We start from the raw sequence: 27,085 nt of genomic DNA, 5'->3' as shown, positions 1-27,085 counted from the left end.
GGAAGGGGGAGGAGAAGCTTAGGGCTCAGGGTTGGGGATCTCGCCGGCCCAACTGTCTCCCAGCACCGCGGGTGCGGGGGCCTCTGTGTCCCTGGGGATGTGGGGAAGGTGGGGAGGAAGAAGTGGGAGGGGGAGAAGGAGCCAGAGGAGGAGCAGTAGCTGGGGAGGCAGCAGGGGCTGGAGCATCAGGAGGCAGCAAGCTCTGCCCCAGGGTCAATGACCACCTGGGGGGCACGAACATCCTGTCCCCCAGGATGTGGCCCATGGCATCAAAATAGGGGCAGGGGTTTAGATCTGCCCCTGGTTGGAAGCGGCCCCCTGTGGCCATGGCATACGCCTGCCGCAGCTCCTTTATTTTCATGTGTACCTGCTCCTGGGTTCTCATGTGGGGTTGCATTCCTCTGTTTAGTGCGGAGATCATGAACATTGGAGGCATCCCTCCCAAACCTGAATTAGGTCCCTGGTCTCTGCACTGGCCCAGGCAGGTGCCTGCCTTTTCCGGCTCCAGGCAGGCTCTTGGGAGCTGGCAGACTGGTCCTGGGGAGTGGTGGAGGGCTGGCTGGCATTGGCTGCCTGGCTCCTGCTGGGGCCACTAGGTCAGGTGCAGCGACTGTTGGCTCTGGGCTGCCAGGCTTGGAGCTGGCACAGGCACTCTGGCCAGAGTCTACTCCTTTAAGGGCTTTGGAGAGGGGAGGAGGGAGAGGAGTTTTCTTGGTTGTGCCCAGAGTGGCCACCAGGGCACCCTGGGAAGGCTGGAGGTCCCCTATTTCGAAATAAGCATCTACACAGTGCTTATTTTGAAATAGCAATTTCAAAATTGGCACTATTCCTTGTGGAATGAGGTTTTCCAATTTCGAAATAAGCCCTCCACTATTTCGATTTAATTTCTAAATAGCGGTTTGGCTGGGTAGACGCTGGTAAAGTTGTTTCAAAATAACGGCTGTTATTTTGAAATAACTTTGCTGTGTAGACATACCCTAATTGAGTAGTTGATAGAGTTTTTATCAGCTACTCAATTAGTAGATAGGCAGCCTGGCTCCATTCTGGCTTGAGTCGGGTGCGGGACTAAACTCTTCTGTGGCTCTGCAGTTTAAAAGGCAGTAGGAGCTAGGCATCCTACCCTTTGGCTTCTACTGTGGTTTTTTTAAATTTCAGAGCCCCACAGCGGGTTTTTTCCTGCACTTGGCACGACCTGGAACTGAGCCAGGCTGCCTGCCCAGCCAGCAGCAGCCCCTGTGGGTGAGAGGTCCTAGTGGGGATTTGGGACCTCCCACTCACAGGGAATGCTGCCACAAAGCAGCCCCTGCTCGCAGACAGGTTGCCACAGACAGGGTGCTTCGCATCAGCAGCCCCTGTGCCCCCCACCTCTGATAGAGGCAGAAACTGTGGGGTTTGCGGTAGGAGTGAGGCAGGTGGCACCATGGAGACTGTGCTGGGGGGAGCTGGCTTCTAAGCCAGCTCCCCCCAGCACCGGCTGCTGCTTCCTTCCCCCCTCCTTCCCTTCCACCCCCTCCATGCTCCCTCTGATACAGAGTAAGCAAGGGATGGGGTGAATGCAAGTAGTTGACTCAACTACCTAATAAGCATAGGCTTTATAGGGTAGTTGTCTACTTCTTCACATTGCTAAAACATACATTTAAAATTCCATAATTGAGGCGCCATCCCTGCATGCGCGCCGTTGCTGCTCTTCCTGTTCCAGCCCCGCCGGCATGCTAAACTAAAATGAGAAAGTTAAAATGCTTAATCCATTTAATTTAAATTAAACTGTTTTCTCTAGCTGCAGCACTACCAAAATGGCTTGGGCGTAATTATGTAATTAACAGTAAGTTCCATTAGCAACTGGTCTGTGGAAAGGTTTGTATTGAGCCAGGTGGTCCACAGACCAAAAAGTTTGAGAGAAACTGCACTAGAGGGTGAGTGCTGCTTGGACTGTGTCCCCGGGACTAGATTGGGGAGACTGAGGGGAGAGGAAAAAGTGTGGAGGGTCCCCCTTCCCCCAAAGCTGCATTGGCACCTAGGTCCCAGGCAGCAAGGCAAGGCTGCCATGGATTGGACCCCCACTGGACCCTGCCCCTGGCAGGACTGGACACTCCAGTGTCCCCCACCCACCCCCGTCTCACCTATTTCCCTGAACCTCCTCCCCCCCCCACAGCCCTCCTGACCCCAACCCATGCTGGCGATCTAGCACTGTGCTCCTTCCCTCCCCACAGGAAAAGCTGGAGTGGAACTCAGGGCAGGAGACCCTGTGGGATGTGTGGTGGAGAGAGCCTCTTCTACCCTCCTCCCAGGAAAGCAACACAGCACAGGGCAGTAGGGTTAAATCTTAAAACGCCACTTTGGAAAGGTTGCTGACTCCTGCTCTAGAATATCTAAACATATTCTCTAATGTTATAGTTATGTGTGGGGGGGGGGGAGGGAGAGTTGGGTTTTTTTTTTTTTTGTGCCAACACTAATAACAAAACTGATGACAGGTATTCTTGGTACTAGGACTCAACCCACTGACTCAGTCCCCAGCATTTAAAGCTTGGCCCTCTTATAAGGCTGCTGTTTTGCTCAAACTTTTTTGCCTCTTTTGCCTCAGCATAGCTCCCTGATGGATGCTTTTCCCATCCTTTGCAGACTCATGTTATTATAGACCTTTCCCTGATTGCCCATGATACTGAGGGTCTTGAGGAAACTGAGAAGTCACAGAACTGGTGATGATAGCCCCAGTATGGGTCAAGCAGTTCAGCTATTTGGATTAATGAATGTTTCTGAAAAGTCCCAACATAATATTTCAGAACTGTCAGATCCTGTACCTGATCCAGCCTCCTTACATCCGACTCCCTGAATGTTGGCTAACTGAAATCTTCCAGAAGAAGATCTTCAACTAAAGCTTCTGTTGCAATTCAGGGAAGCCTCACTAGTCTGACTTACAAAGTGAAGTGGAATAAGTTTTCTATTTGGGCATCTCAGCTCAAGCGGTGTGCAATGACAACATATATTGCAACATTTGGCTCCATAAGAATCCATCTATCAGCAATATCCACACCCAGCCTTCCTACCCCAGACCATACTTTTCTCACCCTGCAGTGGCTAGATTCTTTAAATGCATTATCCATGTTTCTCTCCCTCTCCCTCCCCCCCACAGTTAAGGAGTTCATCTGGATCCCTTTTCGAATGGGTGTTTTGGTCCAAAACTGGATACCTGGTCACCTTAGTTTCATAAGAGCAGGGTCACTATATGAATCAATCTATTTATCTCTGAGTTTTGTTCCCCAAACCACATTCACCCCAAAGAGAGCTATTTTACACACCTCATGCAGTAAAAAGGTACTGTTATCTTACAATGACAATAAAAATAGTCAGGAAAACACCTAGGCTGTTAGTGGCCTCTGCAGAAATGGTTACAGCTCAGTTTCCTCTCAGAAATTATCTGAGTTGACACATTAGCGTTCTTTCCACTGAAGCATAGGCAGCTTTTGATGTCTGTGTGAAGACTGTCTCTGAAATCTGCAGGGCAGCTACATGGAGGTTGGTTCAGACTTTTGCAGAACACTATTCCTTAGATGATTCTGGGTCAGAAGCCTGTTTTGGTAAAGTTGTCCTGCAGTCATTATCTTAAGTAACTCCTACTAACCATCTCCATGTAAACCAGTGGTTGGCAACCTCAGAACCCCCAGCTTGCCTGGACCCAGCCCTCAAGGCTCAGGGTCCCTTGCTGCATTGGGGAACCTCTGCTGGTGCTCCAGCTTCTTACCCTCTCCCCCACCCCCGCTGCCCCACCATAGGCCTGGAGCACACACAATATACTAGGCTGAGGCCCCCTTGGCTCTGGTGCAAACAGAAATTTGGGGAGTGTCTTTCTGCTTCTTCTTCGAGCAGTGTCCCGTGGGTGATCCACTGTAGGTGTCGGCTTGTCCCGGCGCCGCAGATCGGAGATCTTTCTAGCCGTAGTCTGCTGGACCACGCATGCGCGAAGTGTGGCTCGTGGCTTTTTGCGCCGTTTGAGCAGCGCTGATCCGGCTCCCACCAGTTCCTCCTGACCGTCCTCGGCCGCGGACGGAATATTGTCTCTCTGGTGACTACTGTTTCCTACAGAAACAGAGAGACTTTATATGTTATTGTATATAGTTCCTTCATAGAGTTACAAGTTATAGTTTTATCCTAGTCGTTAGTTAAAAAAAAAACCCCCCCAAAAAAAACCAGTTTTTTCTTCGATAGTTAGTTAGTCATCCCAATGCCGGGCTTTAAGAAATGCAGCGAATGCCACTAGGCAATGCCTGCCTCCGACGGCCACACTTTATGCATTAGGTGCCTCGGAGAAGGATATATTCCCCAAAAATGTCCCCACTGCTCCAAACTAACAGCTAGAGCTAGACGGGACAGGGACATGCGCCTAAAAGTCCTTCTGTTCGACAAAGCCCTGCAACCGGACATCCAACAGTCAAAAGGGCACTCGGAACAGTCCAAGAAACTTAAAAGAAAACCGTCTCCGACACGGTCCCTCCCACCCTCAAGATCGGCTGACGATCAACCAGGGACGTCTACGGCACCGCCCGCGAAAGTAGCGAGGCCGCCGAAAGACAGCCGGAGTAAGTCGGCCCCGAGCCCTTCTATATCGGGCTCGACAATATCAGCCGTTCCCTCGGTCTCCAGGCCGCCTACGGCTCCGAGAACCGCTCCCGGCACCGAGCGTCCCCCGGCACCGGTCCGCTCCCCGGCGCCGAGACGCAGCCGCTCCCCGGCACCGCGCCGCAGTCCAGCACCGAGCAGCCCAGCACCAAGCCGTAGCCGAGCACTGAGCCGTAGTCGCTCACCGGCACCGAGGCCCACGGCACCGAGGCGCTCTCCCGCACCGAGGCGCTCTCCGGCGCCGAGACGATCACCGGTACCTACGGGCTCACCTGCACCAGAACAGCCACCGACGCTGAAGACCACAGCCAAACAGTCGGCGGAAGTTAGCTGCCCTTCAAGGCATGCGGCTCCATCGGCACCGAAGCGTCCACCACCTCCCACCAAACAACGGGAGTCACAACGACCTTCGGCACCGAGGCACTCCCCGGCGTCGGCCGCGCCGGCACAGAGTCGCCCTTCGGCACTGAAAGACCCGTCTCAGCACAGACGCTCACCGACGGTGCGACGGCCTTCTCCCCTCCAGACATCTCGGGAGCACAGTCAGTCACCGGTGCCGAGTCGATCAGCGAGGCTGAAGGGGCCTACGTCGGCACGGATTCCTCCAATGCCAGTAGAAGTGATTCCGCATTCAGTCATCTCTACCCCGGCATCTTATACATGGTGGTTTTTTAAAACAAATGTGAGGGCCAATGAAGGGGGAAGTGGTATTTTACTGAAAATGTAGATTTCTGAGGCAGAACTGACGGATCTGTTTGGTTTTGGGGAACTATTGACGCACTTACTATTTCACATTTTGTAAATCTGGAGTGGTGTGGAGTCCTTAGTTTTGGTAACACAAATGATCACCCAGACTGTAGCTTGATCCTGTGGTGTTGGTTTTTTGAATTTTATGGTAATAGAAATTTTTGTAAGTCCAAAGTGGATGGTTTCCTTTCTTGCCCAGCTCGAAGTAGCATTTTACTATGAGGTAGAATTGTGTGGAATGTACAAAGGGACTTTTCACATTATGGCTAAAATGTATGTATTGGATATTTCAGAAGTTTCTCAGTATACTGTAGCTGTCATAATCTGCTTTACTATTCTAAATGGGCAGCGTCAGGTATTTAATAAGTTTGTCATTTCTTTTTATGAAGTGGATCAAAAAGCTTCATTTTGAGCTTGATTGTAGTAGATCTTTGAAAAGTGGAATTTCATCTTAGGAATTTGTTGAGCTATTGCTCCAAAACAACTCAAACCCTAGTATTAGCCATATAAGAAATTCTGCTCTCCTGATGTATTAAAAATCACTGCTGGTGAAAGTAAAAACACAACAGGTTAAACTACTTTTTATCTGAAAACATCAGAGCTATCCTATGGAATTTCTCCACTTGAGGTAGATAATGATTATCCTTCATAGGACACACTATTAATTGAGGTATTTACCATTTAAATGACTGAGACAAAATATGAAGATTTTCCTTGAGTTTCAGCATATAGGGAATTACAGGCAGAATCCTGCCCATGAAATGGGTGGTCTAGGGTGGGGTTTTCGGGTGTTAAATTTTAATTAATTGCAATTTGCATTGACTATTGGATTAATCGATAAGGGCGCTTCGACCTTTCAAGTGTAGCAACAGCTCCAGGGATGTTGCTACATTTCAAAGGTGAAAGTGCTGTGGGAAGCATGGGGCCAGCGGGGCACTCAAGCAGTCCCCCGTTGGCCCTAAACTCCCTGCAGCATTTCAAAGCTGCAGCACCACACGGAATCCGGGGTCAGCTCCCCAGCGTCAGGCTCCACATGGCGTTTCAAAGCAGCACTGTCACGTGGATCCCAGGGTCAGTGGGGGAGTCCCCAGCTGACAGTGCATTTTATATGGTGCTGCCACTTTGAAACGCCACATGAAGCCCGAGGCTAGCTTCTAAGAAAAGCATACAGAATCAAATAGAAATAAATGTGAGTTTTGGAAACCTGGTTACATAGAAAACAATAAATAAGAGCTGTTTGTCTAATAGAGTAGATTCTCATTCTAAAGGTCTGTCTTTTGTAGCTCAAGGAGCCAAGACCCAATCTTTCATGATCCTTCACCTGTGCTGTTTCAGGGTACCTCTTCAGTGAATTGATGCAGTGTCTCTCTCCACCCTTTGATGCACTGACTCAATCTTTTCTCTTTATTCACAGACAGAGCCGTCCCCTTACTGTCATATGGTTTGTTTACATGTTTACAGCTTGTCATGATGATTTTCCATTGACTTTTTCTCAGGTGCTGCAATAGTGGATCACTGAGTAATACGTTACATAATTGGCTAGCCAGGGAGGGGTGGCAACTCAGTCTCACTAGAATGAGCTGTCACTGAGGCATACGCTTTCTTCATGACTCACTTTGACTCCAAGACCAAAAAGGGCATAGGTTTCTACAGAGATACATTATTCCTTGAATATTACCTGTAAACACTTCACATACTATTTGATAAGTTACAAGTTTTCAGTAGAGACCTCATATGCTATCCTCTGTGGAAAAATACCATGAAAGCAACAAATGAGATGTAGGGTGTTTATCTCGTTTGAGTCAGGAGTTGTTTTTTAAAGAGCAGTGAGTCCATTGCCAGGTAGTACCAGTGGGCCCCTCTGTCACAAATGTAACAGCTAGAAGAGCTGTGCAATTTGGTAAAGCAGTATTACAATCTCCATTTGACTCTGTCTCCTTGTCTCTTGTTCTGAAAACAGGAATACTGCTTGTAAAAATCCCAAGAGTGAAAAATGTACAGAAGTGACTAGAAGAAAAAAAATGAAGGTTTTCCATATGTTACTACAGTTCTTCGAAATGACCTCTGCACATTCATTTTCCCTTGCCCATCTTCAGAGCCCTGCTTGGATACAAAATTTGTATCCACATCTGTATTTGCAAAAATGAACAGTGGATGTCTGTATCCATATCCTGACTCCGGATTTGGTGACCCTGGGGGTTAGCTACCCTGGCCACTGCAGAAATCACAGAGGTCTCAAAATTTTTTGAAATATTTCACTTCCTCAACCTCCATGACAAACACAGAGCCGTAGGCATGAGTGCTTCAGTGAGTACTGCTTCTAGAAACCTCCGTTGGCCTAAGCTGTAATGTCTGCGTATATTGAAAAACTCAGGTTATAAACAAATCATTTTCTTCTGTAGTTTGATCCATTAATCATGGTAAATGAATACTTACTGATTAAAGTAGTTTATTACAAATGGTAAGAGGGCAACTTTTTCTCCTTCTGGCTTAATAGGAAACAATGCTCAGAGCTGTTCTTCCTTCTCCCAGAAAAAAACTCTCGATCTGAGGTTATAATTGTTTTAATACTGTTCTTTACCTTGTAAATCATGTGTGTGTGGGGCGGGGCCGTTCCCACCTGAAAATATGGCTCAACTGAAGTTTTGCCATTGAATTTAAGGAAGTTAGTTTCACTGTACAAGTTTGAGTCCAGCCTGAGTGTGGTCATAAAGCAGCCCATTCCTTAACTTTGGTTGTTTAATCAAACTTTGGTTTAAGTAACACAATAGAGTCCATTTTTAAGAGAACTATAAGAAAGAAGATTAGCCAAAATATCAAAGGGCCAAAACTGACATCACTGATCAAAATGAACTTTGTTAACCTTTCCAAATACAAAATGAATTTAAAAAAATGCATAATTGCAAACTATGCTTGTGTGTGCTTCATAACTTGTTGCGATGTGTCTTGACATAATAAGTGGGAGGTAGGATTCACTATGTCACTTTGTCATCTTTGATTTCTGAAGTAAAGGGAGGGAATCAAGTTCATAAGTCTGTTTAATAGGAAAACAAAGTGGTTTTTGGTTTTGCTTTTTATTTTAAAATCTAAAACTTCTGCAGTAGATGATGTTGTGATTGCTTTCTTGGATTCCTTCCAGACCAAAGGAAACGTGTTTATGACTTTGAAAGCTTTATTTTTTTTGTCCTTTGTGAAATTGCACTGACATCAGGCAAAATTTTATTCTAAAAATCTTTAGCTTCAAGAGTATATATTGTGGCTTTGCTTCAATGTTTAAGACAAATGTCTCCTACATTTATCTGTGAGTGGAAGAGACCATCAGTGTAGTACAAATATTAGGTATAATTCTCCATTCATTTACATCTATTTTTGGTAGTGTTACTCCATTACCATGAAAGGAATTGCTCCTGATTTGCATCATTGTAAATGGAGAATCATTCTCAGAGTGTATTAGCATAATTACTTAATTATAACTCTTGTTTCAAATAATCCAAGCCTTGATCTTACACAATGACAGTAATATAATGGAATGTTTTTGTAGATATTTTATCTCAATTTTTTTATCTCAGCAAGCTTTTTCCCCCCATTTTCTGCCCTTACGGTTCACTTGCAACCAAAGATTACGCAAATGAAGAAAGAGCACAAATGAGTAAGTTCACAACAGATACTCAGTATTCAGAAACTCATGCACATCCTCATTAATCAAAATGAGGGGCAGCCCATGTCTCTTTTGCGCCTGTCTAAATCTGCATATTAATCATGGACCTGAAGTATGAGTATGAGAAGTAGTCATTTATACTGTAGTTATAGTTTCATTGTAAATCTGATGTATAATAATTTGAGCCATCTTTTCATGAACTGGAATCATAATTTGTGTATTGTACTGCTTGCAGTCCTTTTTCCACAGCTGCAACCCAGATAAGTGACTCAATTATAGTTGGCCTTAAAGATTTAGTGATGCCTCATGGAAAACCTTGAAAAACATTCTATTTAAGACAATTATGCTTAAATATTACATTTTTCTAAGGACATTTGCATGAAAAGAGGATCTTGCTAAAGGAGTTCATTTGTTCTTCCTGCATATTTCTTGTTTTGGAGTAATAATCCTTTGTGACATCACAATTAACTGCTCTTGAGATTGTGATATCATGTAGCGTATAGCCAAGATTTTGGAACCTTTAGATATTTAAAGTTAGGCACATACATCTCTACTTGAGTACCTAAATGGTCATCTTCATCTTTCACTGTGCCTCTGAAAATCCAGGCCATTTTCATTTAGGAACCCAAATTGGAAATTTCTGTCTATACTTTTAAGGAATTAATAGTGCGGACTGATGAACTCCATCCACAAATGTCTATCCATATAATGATTCTTACTGCAGGTTTTACCTCCCTTAACTGAGACTCCCTGGTCCAGTGGTCCACAGATGTTCCTGGACTACAGAGCCCAGAAACGGAGGTCTGGCGGTGGGGCAGGAGCACAATAGGGGGCACTGGAGACTCAGCCGGGAGGTCAGTTTTGGGGGAGAGGGACATCACAGCAGTGAGTTCTGGTCCCAGTGGAGCTCACTGGCCCTAGTGGCTGGGGAGCTCCCAAGTCCCAGCCTTCTGCTCCTGCTCCAGCCCTCCACCCCTGGTTGTGGAGCTCCAGCCATGGTGCCCCGGCCCTGGCAGCATTTAGAGAGCCCATGGGTGGCTGGGGTCTGAAACCAGTAGCAGCATCAGCTATGAGGGGAGGGACCTCCCCCTAGTCATCCAGCAAATCACCTTGTTCGGGACTAGTCAAGTCCCAAGGGTGCTAGACTAGCTAGGATCATCCTGTATTAATGGTTTAAAAACAAGGGAAGAAGCAAATGGAAAATCGTTTAATATAGGAAGGTATAACTTGTATTGACTTTTTTCTATGTTTTCTTTGTAACAACTTTTGTACATATGCTACTATCTTAAATATTCAAAAGTTTAGATATTCTTCCACTAACATTGTGCCACTTGATGTTACTCAGTGGGTTATCTAGTTTAGAGTTCTTGAGGAGAAAAGTAGCTTCTAGATCCTCATCTGTTTACCTTTGCACCCTGTTATTTTCATGGGTCATAGAAGGGTGGGTACCAGGCTAAGCTTGTTTCCAAAAATGGATTTTCAGTAAAGTAGCTGATGTATTACTGCTGCATTAAGTACACTGGCAAAATGCACAACACTATGCTCTTTAAATGAATTATTCTGAGGACTGAAAACTGACTAGAAATCTTATTACTTGTAGCAAAAAGCTGTGTAGAATCAGTAAAATGCAAATCAAATGTCTGGCTAATCATCAGGTTTTGCCTTTTGTTCACATTTATATTCGTGTTTTATCAAATTGCCTGCCCATTTTTTAAGATTAGCACAGCTTCAGAATCAAAATTATAAATTTTTAATCTTGATAAATAATACAGGGATTAATTATGCATTCTCCCTAGGATTATAAAATTCTCTAATAGGGGCAATTTTCCAGTTTCTTGATCAACAAAATGATCTCGGAAAGGACCCCTTACATCATTCGTTTCTGTCTATCAAGGCTGACATGAGTCCGGGTTACCAAGGAGCCTTCTTTTGACAGAGTTTTCCAATAGTACAGTTTTTATTCATTGCTCTGTTACTGGCGCAGGACCAGTTGTGGGCATATATCCAGGTCCCCAGGAAACTTGGCAACATTCCACTTTAAAGAGAACTGAAACTGTGGCTAACAAACCAGCTGCTGTATTGAGCTCAGAAGGGAATCTTTGTATCTCTGTGGAAGGAACTTAAGGTATTTGCATAACATCCAGCAGCACTAGTGGAGAAGATAGGCACAAACACAGCAGCAGAGTAGGCATCCGGTTTTATCCTTTGACCATGTTTGGCAATAGCTCTTTTACTGAAAGACTAAGGTGAAGAGGGGAAAAAAAGGGAAAAGTGGAGAACTTGACCTAGAGGAGTAGGTGTGGTGCTCAGCTGTGAGGAAGATATCAATTGTATTGACAGATATTCTTTTTTGGTTGGGTGGTGCAATTGGGGAGGAAACACCTTTTAGTCAATGTTAGGTTTTCTAACACAAACTAAAGCCGTTTATGACAATGGTACAAGCATTAGTTATAACTAGGGGCCTACCAAATGTATGGTCCATTTTGGTCAATTTCAGTATTAAGATTTAAAAACGTGTAAGTTTCATTATTTCATCTACAGGCAGTCCCCGGGTTACGTACAAGATAGGGACTGTAGGTTTGTTCTTAAGTTGAATCTGGATGTAAGTCAGAACTGGCGTCCAGATTCAGCCGCTGCTGAAACTGACCGCCAGTTCTGACTTACATACAGAATCAACTTAAGAACCCCAGGCGTCCCCAAGTCAGCTGCTGCTGAAACTGATCAGCAGCTGATTCCAGGAAGCCCGGGGCAGAGCAACTCTGCCTCGGGCTTCCTGTAGTCAGCGCTGGTCAGTTTCAGCAGCGGCTGACTTGGGGACGCCTGGGGCAGAGCAGCTGGGGTGCTGCTGGGTTGCTCCAGTAGCACCGCTCCTCGGTGCTACTGGACCAACCCAGCAGCACCCTATCTGCTCTACCCCAGGCGTCCTGATTCAGCCGCTGCTGAAACTGACCAGCAGCGGCTGAATCAGGACGCCTGGGTCAGAGCAGCTGGGGTGCTGCCGGGTTGGTCCAGTAGCGCCCAGAGCGGCGCTGCGGGGCCAACCGGCAGCGCCCCAGCTGCTCTGCCACAGGCGTCTGGAGAAAAGCCTAGTCTGCTGGGGGGGGCGTACTAGCTGCGCGCCCCCCCCCCCCCACCCCAGCAGACCAGGAAGACCCGGGCGGCGGACCGAGACGCACCGCGGTCCCGCCACCTGGGTCCTCTGCGGCTTTGCTCCCAGTCTCCCTGGTCTGCCAGGGAGACTGGGAGCAAAGCCTCTGAGGACGCCAGCAGCGGGACAGCTGCGGGGCGTCTGGGCTGTCCCGCTGCTGGCTTCCCCGAGGTTTTGCCTCACTGCCCGAGCCCCCCTGCAGCTTTGCTCCACGTCTTCCTGGTCTGCAGACCAGGGAGACGCGGAGAAAGCCCCCAAGTACACGGGCGGCAGGACCGCGAGGTCCCGCAGTCCGTGTCCTCCGGGGGAGCCCCGTTCGTAACTGCGGCCTAAGTCGGGGACTGCCTATATTTAAATCTGAAATTTCACGTTGTTGTATTTTTACAGATCCTGATCCATAAAGGAGTTGTGTGGGGAGGAGAGGAAGAAAGGGTGGTGTTGTGCTAGTGCTACTCTTAGTTCTACACTGCTGTCGGCACAGGACACTGCATTCAAAGCTGGGTGCCCAGCCAACAGGTCTCCAGCTGCCCAGAGCTGAAGACAGTGAAGAAATGAGGGTACCAATATTGCGACTCTCTGCCCCCAAAATTACCTTGTGACACTCCCGCAACTCCTTTTGGGTCAGGGTTTTAAGAATGCAGGTCTTCCTTGTGAAAGCTGTATAGTATAAGGTAAGAACACATAAAAGACCAGATTTCACAGGGGAAAACTAGATTTCATGCTCTGTGAATTTGACCGGACCCTACTTACAACTGAGCGGTGTATCATTCTAGACTGTTTTGTCCAATTCTTTTCTGTGGTGAGATAACAAATAGAGCACAGACCAATTTATGACAAACAAATATAAGAAAGTGGGTGTGAAGCCTTAGGAGGTGCAGGTTGGACCTCTATTGTCCGGCACCCTCAGGACCTGACCAGGAATTTACCAGGCAATGGGAGGTCCACTGACACCAGCCCCTCGGCCTGCTTCCCTTCCCCACTGCTGGCTCCATCTGCTGCTGGCCGGCCAACTAGCTCTAGCCCCACTGCCAAATGGCACATTGCCCACTTGGTCTGCTGCAGCCACAATCCCATTGCCAGGTGTCACGTGGCCCCGACCATGCTGATTCTGCTGGGCTGCTGCAGCCCCATCTTTGCTGATGCGGCCAGGCCAGGCTTTCCCTCTTAGTCTATTGTGGTCCCTGCCCTGCTGCTAGACAGCCCTAATTGTCCTCCATACAGGCTGTTGCAGTCCCAGAGATTTGGGAGGTGCAAACTATAGTCTAATCGTAGTCATCTGACCCATTTTCAAACAGAGCCATCTTCTGTATTACTGAATTATTAATCTTTGGAATACCCACATCAGTGGTTCTCAACCTATTTACCATTGTGGGCCACATATGCATTGTGTGCTGCATGTGCTCTGTGTGTTATAAGGACCACATCAACACAATATGCATTCTCTCCTTATGGTCCTGAGGATGCCACATGGGCCACAGCTGTGTAGTAACTGGACTGCAAGTTTCCCGCAGCTTGAGAACCACTGGTCTATATTAAAAATAAAAAAACTAACGTTACGTAGATTTTTGAAAGGGCTACTTTCTTTGTTCTTATACCTTCACTTTATGGTTCTTGTGAAGATAGTTTTTTTGTTTCTTTGTTTTTTTTGTTTTTTAAATTTTCCGGTAAAGTGTTAATCTATGATTTAGTGTCAATTTAGGCAGCTCCTTGGTTGACTGATTCACTAGTTTTAAAGTGTTGGCTACTTCATAAATCAGAGGAGGGAATAAAAACACTGTATATAATGTGCTACTGCTTTAAAATACTGAGTGTACAGAAATATTTGTTGCCCTGAGAATGGGCTGAGTCATACCTTTTGTGTTACTGTAAGGAAGCCTAAGAAAAAGAATGGCCACAATGGTCAAATCCTTTTGCTTATCTGAGCAGATTGCATGGCATGGCCTCAAAACCCCTCCTGTGATGCAGAGCATGAAGCATCAACATCATGGATCCCAGGTGTCCCATGCATACATTGCTGGGTTTGGTACATTTACTAGTTTCTGAGCTAAAGGGGCAGAAGGAGACGTAATTATTTAGAGGGACATAGTAGAGTTGTCCCAGTTTAGAACTGCCTCTGCGTCCTCCATTGAAAGGAAGTCAGACATGGTTTAGGACAGGAAAAGGCTGGAATAGAGAAGCAAAACTTCCGTGGCTGAGATCATTCAGAGAGGTAAAGAAGCTGATTACTTTCTTGTGCATCAAGACATTTATCTGCTGCCGAACAGTATTTTGAGGAAGAAAGAGCAGATGCAGAAAAAGCAGAAGCAAATTGCTGACACAAAGTTAACATCGGTCGAGGGTTAGGAAGTGCTTCAAGAAATAATTTAGTAGTTGAGCAACTAAGTAAAACTTTATAAAAACTGGAAGTGTAACACTCAGCTTTTAAAAAAGGTGTTTGCTTTTTTTTAAATGAGGAAAATAGTAAATAATGTAAAACACAAGTGGATGGTAAACTTTGTGGGTGACAGTTGTTTAGGTGAGTAAACAATGGAGAAGACTTCATGGAGCATGAGGGATATAACAAAGATAGATGAATGGAAGCAGGTGAACTTCTGTTGTTAAATGTAATGTGTACGACACGGGAAAAAATGAGTTAGGCTACTAATAGACATTTGAGTTTTAAATGAATTGAAACTATTTGACAAATCATGGCATCAGTGGACATCTCAAAGCATAGTACAGTCAAATAAACCAACATTATTGGGGTATACAAGGAAAGCAATAAAAATTACAGATAAAATGACACTACTATTTTGTACAAATGAGTTTTACCCCATTCTGGAATGATGCATCCACTTCAGGTCACTATGCAAAAAAGATCTAACTGAATTAGATGTGAGAGGCATGACAGATGATGATTTTATTGTTTTTATTGCAGAAGCATCTGGAAACCTCACCCCTATTGTACTAAGAACTGTATAAACATAACAAAAAGATTTTCCTGTCCAGAAGAGCTTCTCTTCAAAACAGACAAATGGAAAGACTTCTGTATGAGCAGAGATTTGAAATATTTTTGACTGTTTGGTTTGCAAAGGATATGACTAAGATTTGATATGACAGCAACAGATGTTATTCAAAGAGTAAATAGGAGTATCCATTTTTTCTCTTAACACAATAACAAGGGACTATCTAATGAAAATGAAAGATAATAAATATAAATATTTTTAAAATACTTGTTTTTACATAATATGCAATTAACTAGTGGAACTCAATGCAACAATACATCATTGAAGACTAAACAGTCTTGTTTAAAAAAAGAATTATCTATTTATATGTAAAATAAGTGAATTAGGAGCTAGAATGACAGCCATTTAATTTTTGATATAGGAAGATATTTAAAACTTTGTTTCAGGGTATTTAAAGCACTAATAACTGATGGGACATAGGAAATAGCTATGTCAGTCAGCAATTTATTCCAAAATTATGCAGAGTAGTGGAAAATGGCACCTTTTTTTAAAAGCACCCAGTATTGGCCATAGTCAGATACAGAATACTCTAATAGATGGCCTAATGCTGTGATCTGATATAGGAATTCTCTATTCCTAATTCTTGCTGGGAAAGAGGAAAAATTGAATTATTATAGGATAGTTTTTTCTCATTTTCTATTTAGTTGGTATGGCAATTTACAAATATCTGTGATACTCTTCAAAAAAAAAATAGGTGTAATACATTTTGATGGATGGCTTTACATTTTTTTATATGTGAATGGGATGAATAGTGTGAAAAATATAATTTACAGCCACTTCAAAGAAAATAGAATTAATCTTCACAGTCTATGTGGAGTTTCATATATCTTTCCAGATCTGCAGAATTGTTTTTTGTTCTGAATCCTGTTTACTTTGCATTTTGAAACTACTTAAATAGTGGTGTTGTGATGGGATGTCTCTGTTTTATTTTCTTTTATCTGACAGGGAGACCTCTAATTCTTGAACATAACTTTTGTTGACATTTGAAGAAGGCTCTTTGAAGACTATGAAGGATCACGTATTAGTTGCTACCCTCTGTCCATGATGTCATAATTCATACAGAAACTTTTACTTGTGCTTTAGTTATATCATAGTAATTTTTCCCAAAATGTTGCACATATCACAAGATATTTTGCTACTTGCATTTTATTTTTACCAAAGGAATGTAAAATGCTTTAAAGTATATTAAAAGATCTTTTGCCTTGTTTTTAAGAAATTTTAATCAGATTCCATGCAAAGTAACATTTATACAGTTTGATTACTGTGGGCAAAGCAAAACTTTATTTTAATCCATAGATAGGTATTGTGTTAAGATTGTAGGCTGGAATGCAACTTATTTTGTTTCTTAAGTAGAGTATGTTCTTAACATTTTTTTTGGCCCATTCTGTGGTGTGTAGCCAAATGGAAACCGTTTAAAGCACTGTTAAATGAAGTTCTTATACAATGGGCTTCAATATGGCTGTACAAAGCAGAGCCTATGTTTGAGGGAGTTCCCGGGTTCCTCCACACATGGAAAAAAAAGAAGTCCTTTTTCATCTTTTTTCCCCATTAGTGTTTTTAAATACTTTTTTCTACTTGACTAACTTTGCTGTACTATGAGAAGCTTTCAGTACAATTTTTCTTCTTTGTATAAACTTGCCCTAAATGTATATGAACATCTTTATTTGACACATCTTGAAAGATCATTATATTGCTGGTTACCAGCAGCAGCTTTTCTTTGTGCAGTGTCAATAGCATTCAGACTTGCCTCATCCTTAAATTGAAGTGGGAGAAAAGCACAGGACTGGATTGCAAATGAATGTGCATACTAGGGATGTAAAATCCTGTTTAATTGGTTAAATGTGGTGTCTAAACAATTAAAGGGGAGGCAGGCCGGGGTGGGGGCTGCTCCAGTTCAGCTGGGCTGAAGCAGCTCCCCTCCCCCCACCTCAGCCAGGTTGTAGCCAGCCCATCCCCACATGCAGGGACTGCTGCTGCAGCCCAGCTGGCATAGCCAAAGTTTGCAGTGCACTCTGTCTGGGCTGGAGCGCCCCTGACTGCAGCAGGCCCCACAGGGAGGGAGCAGCCCCCTGTCCACAGTAAGCAGGGAGCTGTTCCAGGCCCACTGGTTAATCTTCACATCCCTAGTACGTACCCTGTTCACATTCCTCTATGTGATCATCCTGAAAACTATTAAAAACAAAAATATTTTAAGTGTTCTGACAGTTCAGTGTTTGAATTAATGTTTGCCAACTTGGCTCCCGTGTTGCTGTGGGAAGCAGCCCACACATTATTCTCTACTATCGTAGCTGAAGGCTCTTAGATTAACAAGCAGAGAAATATAAAAGGGAATATGCTCTAGTTATAGCTGTTCAGCAGTTACATTAAAAAAGAATCAGAGGAGTAGCCGTGTTAGTCTGAATCTGCAAAAGCAGCGAGGAGTCCTGTGGCACCTTATAGACTAACAGAAATGTTGGAGCATAAGCTTTCGTGGGCAAAGACCCACAAAGCTTATGCTCCAACACTTAGTCTATAAGGTGCCACAGGACTCCTCGCTGCTATTAAAAAAGAAGTAACTTAAATTCTTCAAATAGTAAAATTGAAGGAAATTATTCAGTACCTAACTGCTGTTTCCTAAATGCATTAGAGCGAAAAGGAATTGTCATTAAAAACAATTAATTGGAGTTCTCCTCTTTTCTTTGTCTAGAGATCTGCCTAATGTTTTTGCTTGGACTTATTACTTTCCAGCATAGTTTACAGTGTTTGCAATGTCATCACTGTTTACCTAACTGGCAAGTCCCAAATTCAAAATTCTGTGTCCCCGAACTCCCTCTTCAAAGAAAGACCTACTTTTCAAGGATTTGTCTTAATTAGTGCTTGTACACTTGAAGTGAGCTCATATTGTCTGCTACTCAACTGGAAGATTCAACTATAAAATATCTGGAACAGATTCCTTGAAATTCACTTTCAAGTATTACTTAAATATGTACTATGTGTTAATGTAACAAATATTGCCATATAAAAGTAAAATAGAAATTAGCGACAGAGACTTTCAGATTAAAAGATTTTCAGCATTAGCACCTCAGGATTGTTGCTCACAGCACATATTCAGATTTTTTTGTTCAACACAGTTTTAAATCCCATGTGTGGGCAGGCTGTTCCACAGTTTAATAGACATTTTACTAGTTGAACTGGCTGAAGGAAGATGACTCTCTTTTGCAGCAACTTTTGCAGTTTTGAAATGTAGCTTTCATTCCTCATGGGAAGAAAAACAAAAATCTGTTTAAACATTTTTTCAAAACCTAAATTGTGTTGAAATCTCAATTTCAGATGGAAGCTTGGGCTTTCCGATTTGGCAAGATGTCTGCCTGTATAGCATCAGCATTAGGGCAGTAGTTTGGGATATGGGAACCCTGATTCAAACCCCCTGCTCTACCTTACTGAGCAGAGTATGTATTTCATTCCAGATGACTGACGCATGCAGAGCATGTAACTTACATTTATTTGAAAATGACATATCTCTGATGATTTGAGTGCTTTGGCTTAACCTAAATGGAACTGTTCAAACCAGTCCTAATCATCATCTGAATGTTTTTTTTACTAATCAGACTAAATTTTAGTGACATTTTTGTACCAGTGGATAGAAAATCATATATAGATTTTTCCAGTCATTGCGTAAGAAATGAAGCACTGAGGACTCATGTGAACTTAAAATGCTACAGTGGCACAATGCTTTTCTGTAGACACTACCTCTATTGATGGGAAAGATTTTTCGATTGCTGTATGTAATCCACTTCCCTCAGTGTCAGTAGCTAGCTTTACAGGATAATTTTTCCATCGACCTAGCTCTGACTACACAGGAACTTAGGTTGGCTTAACTGTGCTGCTGAGGAGTGGTGGATTTCTTGCAAAGTTACTGACCCAATACTTTAGTATATACCAAACCTTAGTTTTTAGCAAATGTACCCATAAGTATGTTTCATTCAGTGTGATGATATTGGCTGAGAGTGGTACCTGCCCCAAAGTGCTTTCATTTTGAGACCTATTAAAAAATAATAATAAAAAAAGTTGAACTGAAAAACCTACAGGAGAGAGTAATTTGAAGGGTATACCTTCTCATTTCCTTATTACTCTTGATTGTTCATTTAAGCCTCATAGAATTGACTTTTCAGGAGATGCTTCAGTATGAAGAGTCATCTTGGCAAACTAAAATGGGAGGGCATTCCATGCATTGGGATAGTATTGAGGAAAAATACTGAGATGAAAAGCTTCAGAGGGGTAGCCGAGTTAGTCTGTAACAGGAAAAACTTTAGAAGCAACAAATAGTCTAATAGCTCCTTCAAGACTAACAAAACATGTAGATGGTATCATGAGCTTTTTTGGGCACAATCCACTTCTTCAGATGACAGGAGTGTTGGAAGTCCAGATCCAAGAATAAAAAGGGAAGGAGAGGGAAGGGGGAAGAAAGGGAAAAAATGGAGGGTCAGAAGAAAAAGAGTCTGTGAGCGGATAAGCTTCAGCGGGATAGCTGAGTTAGCCTGTAATAGGAAAAACATTAAAAACAACAAATAGTCTAGTAGCACTTTAAAGACTAAATAGTTACAAGAGGCTGATGATAACCATTAGTTTCCACTTGGAAAGGAAGATGACCAACACCAGATTCTACACAGGCATCAAGTACCATTAGCACGTAACTTTAGTTACGACCGTTAATCCGCAACCTGTCCTGGAAAATTACCCCTCGCTCTGAGGCCTTGGGGGAAAAGGCCAATTCTCACTTACAGACAACCCCCTAACCTCAAAGAAATTCTTTCCAGTAACCATGCAACACACCTCCATCATAACCTCTAATCTTTATTTTTGGATCTGGACTTTCAACACTCCTGTCATCTGAAGAAGATGGATTGTGCCCATGAAAGCTAATGATACCCATCTACATGTTTTGTTAGTCTTTAAGCTTGGGTGAAAGTGATCATGAAATCACAGAGTTCACAATTCTAAGGAAGGGTAGAAGGGAGAACAGCAAAATAGAGACAATGGATTTCAGGAAGGCGGATTTTGGTAAGCTCAGAGAGCTTAAAGATAAGGTCTCGTGGGAATCAAGACAGAGGGGAAAAACAACTGAGGAGTTGGCAGTTTTTCAAAGGGACATTATTAAGGGCCCAAAAGCAAGCTATTCTGCTGCATTGGAAAGATAGAAAATATGGCAAAAGACCGCCTTGGCTTAACAATGAGATCTTCCATGATCTAAAGATAAAAAAGGAGTGTCATAAAAAATGGAAAGTAGGACAAATTACAAAGGATGAATATAGGCAAACAACACAGGAATGCAGAGGCAAGATTAGAAAGGCAAAGGCACAAAATGAGCTCAAAACTAGCTACGGGAATAAAGGGAAACAAGACTTTTTATAAATACATTAGAAGCAAGAGGAAGACCAAGGACAGGGTAGGCCCACTGGTCAGTGAGGAGGGAGAAACAGTAACAGGAAACTTGGAAATGGCAGAGATGCTTAATGACTTCTTTGTTTCAGTCTTCTCCAAGAAGTCTGAAGGAATGCCTAACATAGTGAATGCTCATGGGAAGGGGGGAGGTTTAGAAGATAAAATAAAAAAAGAACAAGTTAAAAATCACCGAGAAAAGTTAGATGCCTGCAAGTCACGAGGGCCTGATGAAATACATCCTAGAATACTCAAGGAGCTGATAGAGGAGGTATCTGAGCCTCTAGCTATCATCTTTGGAAAATCATGGGAGACAGGAGAGATTCCAGAAGACTGGAAAAGGGCAAATATAGTGCCCATTTATAAAAAGGGAAATAAGAACAACCCAGGAAACTACAGACCAGTTAGTTTAACTTCTGTGCCATGGAAGATAATGGAGGAAGTAATTAAGGAAATCCTCTGCAAACACTTGCAAGGTGGCAAAGTGTTAGGGAACAGCCAGCATGGATTTGTAAAGAACAAATCGTGTCAAACCAATCTGATAGCTTTCTTTGATAGGATAACGAATCTTGTGGATAAGGGAGAAGCGGTGGATGTGGTATACCTAGACGTTAGGAAGGCATTTGATATGGTCTTGCATGATATTCTTATCAATAAACTAGGCAAATACAACTTAGATGGGGCTACTATAAGGTGGGTACATAACTGGCTGGATAACCATACTCAGAGTAGTTATTAATGGTTCACAATCCTTCTGGAAAGGTATAACAAGTGGGGTTGTGCAGGGGTCTGGTTTGGGACCGGCTCTGTTCAATATCTTCATCAACCATTTAGATATTGGCATAGAAAGTACGCTTATTAAGTTTGCAGATGATACCAAGCTGGGAGGGGTTGCGATTGTTCTGGAGGGTAGGGTCATAATTCAAAATGATCTGGACAAATTGGAGAAATGGTCTGAGGTAAACAGGATGAAGTTTAATAAAGACAAGTGCAAAGTGCTCCACTTAGGAAGGAACAATCAGTTTCACACATACAAAATGGGAAGCGACTGTTTAGGAAGGAGTACGGCAGAAAGAGATCTAGGGGTTACAGTGGACCACAAACTGAATGAGTCAGCAGTGTGATGCTGTTGCAAAAAAAGCAAACATGATTCTGGGATGCATTAACATGTATGTTGTGAGCAAGATACGAGAAGTCATTCTTCCGCTCTACTCTGCACTGGTTAGGCCTCAGTTGGAGTATTGTGTCCAGTTCTGGGCACTGCATTTCAAGAAAGATGTGGAGAAATTGGAGAGGGTGCAGAGAAGAGCAACAAGAATGATTAAAGGTCTAGAGAACATGACCTATGAAGGAAGGCTGACAGAATTGGGTTTGTTTAGTTTAGAAAAGACAAGATTGAGGGGGGACATGATAGCAGTTTTCAGGTATCTAAAAGAGTGTCATGAGGAGGAGGGAGAAAACTTGTTCATCTTTGTCTCTGAGGATAGAAGAAGAAGCAGTGGGCTGAAACTGAAGCAAGGGAGGTTTAGGTTGGACTTTAGGAAAAAGTTCCTAACTGTCAGGGTAGTCGAACACTGGAATAAATTGCCCACTGAGGTTGTGGAATCCCCATTTCTGGAGATATTTAAGAGTAGGGTAGATAAATGTCTATCAGAGATGGTCTAGACAGTATTTGGTCCTGCCATGAGGGCAGGGGACTGGACTCGATGACCTCTCGAGGTCCCTTCCAGTCCTAGTATTCTATGATTCTAAGTTGCTACTAAACTACTGAGATGAGAGTAGGAAAAGAAGACAAGTAGAATAGGTATGTAATCTATTCGAAATTTAAATTAATTAGGCGGGAGTGTATTAATCCTGGGTTTAAATTGATTAGCTATAGTAGTTTTTGTTTTTTAGGATAAATTCTTCCAGACATTAAATCAATCCACAGATTGTTAGTACACATTCTCTAACTTTAGCATAATTAAGAATGCTGTTGGGCTAATACATTGGTTGCTGAGAATTGTGAATCAGAACATTTATCTTTATCTGTTTGACTATGTAATAATTTATAATATGCTCAATGTGTGGGTGTCTTGAGTTCTTTTGAGAATGTATATGGTTACTACTGGTGTTTAGGACATTTTATATTTACCAGTAACAGCATAGACTTTTTGTTCTTGAATGTAAATAATTTTAATGCACATTTTTTTCTTTTTTAGAACAGGTACAAGGAATACACCTGGATTGACATTAAATTGAACACTTCTAAACTAAAGGAAATATTATGAAGACTTGTTTTTCTGATTTTTTTGTTACAAATGTGGTACTCTGATACCATTATGCTCTGATGCAGACTCTGGCTGTTTCATTTATTTTGCAATTCTGTATTCCATATACGAAGATAATGTAATAACAACAGTACCAGTCTTGAAATAAGACTAGGTATTTCATTGCCTTTGAATGGACATGAGTGATCAAAGGTCTTCACAAGAAGACAAGCACAAACCTAGCCGAACGTCCTCAAAGTTCAAGGAGTCTTCAAGAAGTATGCAGTCGGATGACTACTTCGCTAGAAAATTTAAAGCTTTGAATGGTAATGTGGGTCCTCCTGCTTCTTTAAACACAGCTAGCAAAAATGAAAGCAATGGTACACCAGCTATGCCTAAAATGGGTGTCCGAGCAAGGGTATCTGAATGGCCTCCTAAAAAAGATTGCTCTAAGGAACTAAGTAAAGCAGTATGGGAAAGTAGACCTCAAACTAGTTATGAGAGTGTTGGATCAGTAATTCCAAATGGACAAAATGACCAAAGTGATGGGCAACAAGAGCAGCAGTTGGATTTGGAATTTGCAGAGACCAAATATACAATAGGAGATCTCTTTGTCCATTCTCCCCAGAGGGGACTTCATCCTATAAGGCAAAGGAGCAACAGCGATGTCACCATTAGTGACATTGATGCTGAAGATGTGCTGGACCAGAATGCTGTTAACCCAAATACGGGAGCAGCTCTTCATAGAGAATATGGAAGTACTTCTTCAATTGACAGGCAAGGTTTGTCTGGTGAGAATATTTTTGCAATGCTCAGAGGATATAGAGTGGAAAATGTTGACCATAAAACTCTTGCTCCATTTGGATTGCCTGAGTTTTTCCGCTGTGATCCTACAATTTCTCCAAGCCTTCATGCTGCCACACAGATTTCCAGAGGAGAATTTGTCAGGATATCTGGATTGGATTATATGGATAGTGCCCTGCTTATTGGTAGAGACAGGGACAAATCTTTTAAATGGAGACTAAAATCAGAAGCAGTAGAGACATCTTTGTTTAGAAAACTGCGCACGGTTAAAAGTGAGCATGAAACTTTCAAATTTTCATCAGAACTGGATGATGGTAGATTTGAGAGAAACATTCGTCCTTGGAACTGTCAAAAATGTTTTGCGCATTATGATGTCCAGAGCATTTTATTTAACATAAATGAAGCAATGGCTACCAGGGTTAATGTGGGGAAAAGAAAAAATATAACCACTGGGGCTTCGGCTGCATCACAAACTCAAATGACCACAGGCCAGACAGGAAACTGTGAATCTCCTTTGGGAAGTAAAGAGGACCTCAACTCAAAAGAAAACCTAGATGCTGATGAGGGTGATGGGAAAAGCAATGACCTAATATTGAGTTGCCCTTACTTTAGGAATGAAACGGGTGGAGAAGGAGATAGGCGGATTGCACTTTCCAGGGCAAACTCTTCATCTTTTGCTTCAGGTGAAAGTTGTTCCTTTGAATCCTCTCTAAGTTCTCATTGCACAAATGCTGGTGTTTCTGTACTGGAGGTGCCAAGAGAGAATCAGTCAATTCATCGGGAGAAAGTTAAGCGTTATATTATAGAACACATTGATCTTGGAGCATATTATTACCGGAAGTTCTTCTATGGAAAAGGTAAGGCTCTCCTTCTTGATATGTATATATTAGGTTTAATATTTAGCCCTTAAATAAAAGAGCTGTTTTCCTCCATAGATTTTCAAAGTACTTGACAAAAATTAAACCTCTGAATATATCTGACGTTTATCATCCAATGGGTTGAATAAAGTACAGAAATATTGAGACTTGCCCAAGGTCACTGAGTGGTGTGGTGTTTAAAGTGTATTATAAATTAGCTTCCTTGTACAAGGTTTTAGTTTACCTTGGCTGAGAACAGGGAAAATGTTGCTCGCTGGTCCAACTACTCCTAACAGATGGGGTCCAAAATTTTAGAGATGAGTTTATTTTTTAGGTTTTTTCATTTGAGTTAATGACTAAGTCATTACGTGACATCCATCCACCAAGTTACATAATACATTTAAAAAAACCCATCACCAGGTCTGGGTTTTGTTCTTATATCCCATTGTTTTGCATTTTTGTCAACAATCTTGTTTGTTTTTCCTATTTCTCTCTGTGGTCCGTGTGTGTGTGTGTGTGTGTGTGTGTGTGTGTGTGTGTGTGTGTGTGTTTTCCTTTGCTTTGGAGTGCTATTGGAATCTTCCATATACCCACCCATACATTGCTATTTCTCTCAGCTCCCTCAAAAGTGCTGCATGACACTAGCCAGTCTTCCAGTTACTCAGAGCTCAATGTGCTCCCTTCCATAGTCCTATTCTTTTAGTGTACCTATACTAGAAAACATTAAACTGCTTTCCAGAGTGAAGTGCTAGTGTACACAGTTTTATTCCATTGTAATAAAAATCCCTGTAATTCTCCATAACATAGGTTCTCTGCCTTTGGCTGAGTCTTCCTAATGCCATGCTTGCTGTGCCTTCCTAGCCATATGTGAGCAGCAGAAAGCACCACAGTGATTGACATCTTACTTTCTCTTCTGTCCCTATGCAATGGACTTGATAAATTTGTAATAATTCTTGCCTCCGTCATGCTGCAGCGATCTGAGTAGGCATGTACTATCAGCTCCTTTTTTAGGGATGTGAACGACTAATTGCATCCACTATTTGATTAGCCAGTCATTTGATTTTACATCCCTAAACTGGTTATCTGTTCACATTCCTATCAGAGTGTTGAGAGAATTATGAGAGCTGAGTGACAAGAAAAGGAAAGAAAGCAAGAACCTGAAACTTCATTGTTTGAGGATGGAAAAACTCCCATAGTTGTGCAAAGACAGAAGAGACAGGGGTGTGAAATGGCTCTTGAGCTGTCTGGGAAGTCAAGAATTGGAACTGTTGGCTTTCAAAAGTGGAGAACCGTGAAAACTGGTGACGTAGAGGGTATTTGGCATATGTTTGGAGAGCCTGGGAAAAGAAGGGGACTGGTTTACAGGGGCATATGGAGAAGAGATGGACAACAGAGTTACAAATGAGAGTAAAGAAAAAAGGGAAAAGGAGGACAAACCAAATCAAAGAGAGTATTATTAAATAGGGGTTTTAGAAAGCAAAAATTGTAAATTTTCAAAAAATTGAAAAGCAGTCTTAGATTGCAGATATGACTGAACAAAATTTGCCTTATTATGGAACATAAAGGTACATAAGAATGGAGGAAATAAAGCGAAAACAATATGGAAAGTCTCTTTTAGGAAGGCAAGCTTCTTAGAACCCCTTAAGGTAATACAGTATGCAAAAACCTTATTGTCATTCTGGCTACATCTACACTGCACAGTTATTTCGGAATAAGCTATTCCGGAATTGTTATTCCGAAATAGCTTATTTCGAAATAGCACATCTACACTCAAAATTAGTCGGAGGCAGGCTTCCCTAATGTAGACATACTATCTCGATTTAGAGCTCCAGAAGGAATAACTTAGAATGGCCCCGGTGAGGGGCTTTTTCGAAATGGCAAAAGTGGAGCGTCTACGCAGCCCCTATTTTGAAATAACTGTATTGAAATAGGTGTTACACTTTGTAGAATGAGGTTTACAGACGTCGGAATTAGCCATCCATTATTTTGAAATTATTTCAAAATAACAGAATTGCTGTGTAAATACTCACATAGTTATTTCGGAATAATAGCCCATTATTCTGAAATAACTGCTGTGTAGACACACCCTCTGAATGGTTAACCCAACATGAGAACGGCCATACTGGGTCAGACCAAATGTCCATCTAACCCAGTATCCTGTATTCCAACAGTGGCCAATGCGAGAGGGAGTGCACAGAACAGGGAATCATCAAATGTTCCCACTCCTGTCATCCATTTCCAACCTCTGACAAACAGAGGCTAGGGACACCATTTCTATCCATCTTGGCTAATAGCCATTGACGAATATAACCTCCAGGAATTCATCCAGTTCTTTTTGAACCCTGTTACAGTCCTGGTCTTCACACCATCCTCTAGTAAGGAGTTCGCAGGTTAACTCTGCACTTCATGAAGAAAAAGTTCCTTTTGTTTGTTTTACACCTGCTACCTATTAATTTCATTTGGTGATCCCTAGTTATTATGTTATGGGAACAAGTAAATAACTTTTCCTTATTCACGTTTTCCACACCAGTCATGATTTTATAGATCTCTATCATATTCCTCTTAGTCTCCTCTTTTCTAAACTA

General features: G+C 42.6%; 1 protein-coding gene across 9 annotated transcripts in view; it reads left to right on the top strand.

Moving 5' to 3' along the window:
• SIPA1L2 (signal induced proliferation associated 1 like 2) overlaps window positions 1–27,085 on the top strand; it is a 251,297-nt gene that overhangs the window by 96,288 nt on the left and 127,924 nt on the right. For 8 of the 9 annotated variants that reach the window (XM_075924753.1, XM_075924747.1, XM_075924745.1 and 5 more), the window contains one exon: window positions 22,792–24,500. In XM_075924753.1, coding sequence (XP_075780868.1) covers window positions 23,033–24,500 — 1,468 coding nt within the window. In that variant the 5' untranslated portion in view covers window positions 22,792–23,032. The remainder of the gene's footprint in view (window positions 1–22,791; window positions 24,501–27,085) is intronic. The other variant, XM_075924746.1, reaches the window with a different exon arrangement.

The sequence above is a fragment of the Pelodiscus sinensis genome, chromosome 3, assembly GCF_049634645.1.
Source record: "Pelodiscus sinensis isolate JC-2024 chromosome 3, ASM4963464v1, whole genome shotgun sequence".
In the NCBI taxonomy this organism is placed as follows: domain Eukaryota; kingdom Metazoa; phylum Chordata; order Testudines; family Trionychidae; genus Pelodiscus; species Pelodiscus sinensis.
The sequence above is the reverse complement of the archived record's forward strand: the minus strand, read 5'-3'. Positions and strand labels throughout refer to the sequence as shown.